The sequence below is a fragment of the Cyphomyrmex costatus genome, unplaced genomic scaffold, assembly GCF_001594065.2.
Source record: "Cyphomyrmex costatus isolate MS0001 unplaced genomic scaffold, Ccosl1.0 C2338039, whole genome shotgun sequence".
NCBI classification, from domain to species: domain Eukaryota; kingdom Metazoa; phylum Arthropoda; class Insecta; order Hymenoptera; family Formicidae; genus Cyphomyrmex; species Cyphomyrmex costatus.
The window spans coordinates 1-2,514 of NW_017274823.1; the positions used below are offsets into that span (position 1 = coordinate 1).

Here is a 2,514-nt window from a genome sequence, read left to right on the forward strand (position 1 = left end):
CGTTCTTAAGTCTTAATATTGTTAAATATTAATTGTTTAATCTATAATGTATAATTGTAATTTGTAGGAGCATATTTAACTACGATTGTAAGAGGTGTATGTAATCGTTACGACATACATATGGATCAAATATACACTGTTACTACAGATAATGGTGCAAATATGTTGAAGACTGTAAAGTTGCTATCTTTATGCAATAAAGATTCTGATGAAGCAATTTTGAAAGAAAACAAAGGCGTTAATGATAATAATGATGATAATGATGAGGACATCGATTTAGAGTATTTAGACCTGCAATTAGATCCGGACAAACTTAGAGATGAGTCAGATGAGAGTAATGAACACGAACCAGAGGAGGAAATGTACCATCACACCGAAAATATACTACAAATTATTGAAGACAGTATACCATATTCTGATTTTTCAAGTAGCATATTAACAGGTGCGACGTTTTAACAGTATAGTTAGCATTTTAATAAGACTTCAAATATTTATTTGAATTATTATTTCACAAACATTCAAAAATATTTTCTTGAAAACGAATAATTATTAGGAAATAAAGGCTCTAAACGGTTAAGCAGGATCTTTAGTGCTGAAATAATTGTGTGTGAATTTACTATATATGTAGTCCTTTAAACTACGCGCCAAAATGATTCTCGGTCTTGAAACGGAACTGAACTACTGTAATAATGTCACAAATTAAAGCAATTTAATAATTTGGTGCTCATATAGACATCTTACACAAATCTAATAATGCTGAATAATCTATTAAAATCTGAAAATACATAATTTTATTGCTAAAAACATTTCCTCGAACCTGGATCTCTAGTATTCCGTATGAGCGTCCTAAGCTTTTAGACTACCGAAGCCTTAATAATATGTCAATCTGATCTAGTCAATCAAAATCAAGTAAGATATTATGCTTACCCACTACTACACGATTTCAATTTTCAAACATATATGAAATAAAATATAAAGATATTTATTATTTAATCAGCATTATTAATATCTAAAGATGCTATATAAGCATCAAAAATTGTTAGATTTAAAGCCAATTTAACTCGTGATAATACTGCGGCAGTTTCAAGTTTGTGTTATAAGTCTGAAAATAATTTCGACGCGTATTAAGAATCTACATTCGTAGTATATAAATTATAAATTCACACGTATTTATATTAGAAGCATCAAAGATCCTGCTTGACCGTTACAGCTTGTTATCATTAATATTTAGTTTGAAACTTTCACGGTCCTATGAGATTTAATATTTGTTTATTATTTAAAACCGTATCTCTCAGGTTTTAAACCGAATTAGAAAGTATTTTATTCTCGCATAACAAAAATATTAATTACTTATTTGTTAATGATTTTAGGAGTGAGATGTGCAGCCCATACCTTGCAGCTGGTCGTGGATGATGCCTTGAAAAACACAACTAAAGGTATTTCACTCTTGATCAAAAAGGCTCGAAGACTCGTGAAGAAGCTAAGAACATCAACTTTTTTATACATGCTCAAAAAACAAAATTTGAAAAAGCCGATAATTGATTGCCCAACACGTTGGTGCTCGACAGTGATCATGCTCGAAAGATTATTATTACTAAAGGATTATTGCACAGAACTGGCTGTAACAAAATTCGAGAAGTTTGAAACGCTAACTGATGCAGAATGGGCAAAAATTGAAGAGGTGTGCCAAATTCTACAGCCAATTAAAACGTGCACAGAAAAACTCCAAGCCGAACAATTGACTCTTGGCGACTTCTTCGGCCATTGGTTACAGACAAAATTAGCGATGAAAAAAATGAATACATCTTTCGCAATGCTCATCTTCGACTTTATGGTATCTCGGGAAAAGTATCTACTGGAAAATGATGTGTTGTTATCTGCTCTCTTTTTGGATCCAAGATTCAAAATTTTTTTAGAAGATGTGCAGATAGAAAAAGCAAAAACTCATTTGAAACATCTTTGGGCAAAAATGATGTCCCTTGAAGACTTGCCCGCATTAAACCCTAACTCACAAGAATTCTCATCAAGTGAGTCAGAATCTACGAGCGATGATTTAGAGAGCCTTCTCAAATTAAAAGAAATACATCACAATTCTTCTATTTCACAATCATCACCGTCTGTTCAATCAACTCAATCAAATGAACATCTTTCCTTGCGAAGGATTGAACTCTTACTAGAAAGTTACCACCAAGAGCAGAAAAGAATCTCAAGAAATACTAATATCTTGGAATTCTGGCAAGAAAAAAGTACGATTGATCCAGAGTTGTACAAATTAGCGAGGGTTACTCTGGCGGTACCAGCCACGCAAGTGAGCGTCGAACGGCTGTTTTCAGGATTAAAATTCATACTATCTCCGCTAAGAACGAATGTCAATGAAGAAATCTTAGAGGATCAACTTTTGGTCAGAGCTAACCGAATTTTTAACAAAAAGGATGACATGTACGTTTGTAATCTTACGCTCATGTTTTTAACGCTCCGTACTTCGTAGACACACTAGACATGCAGTTGATTTTT

At 32.8% G+C, this 2,514-nt stretch overlaps 1 protein-coding gene across 1 annotated transcript; it reads left to right on the forward strand.

The window, feature by feature from the left end:
• Positions 1–120: 120 nt before the first annotated feature.
• On the forward strand, positions 121–2,439 carry LOC108771194 (zinc finger BED domain-containing protein 4; the record flags this gene model as incomplete). Its single annotated transcript, XM_018550875.1, has 2 exons — positions 121–442; positions 1,371–2,439. Coding segments are annotated over exons 1-2 (1,391 nt in total), but the record flags the coding sequence as incomplete, so codon positions are not given.
• Between the last annotated feature and the right edge of the window lie 75 nt (positions 2,440–2,514).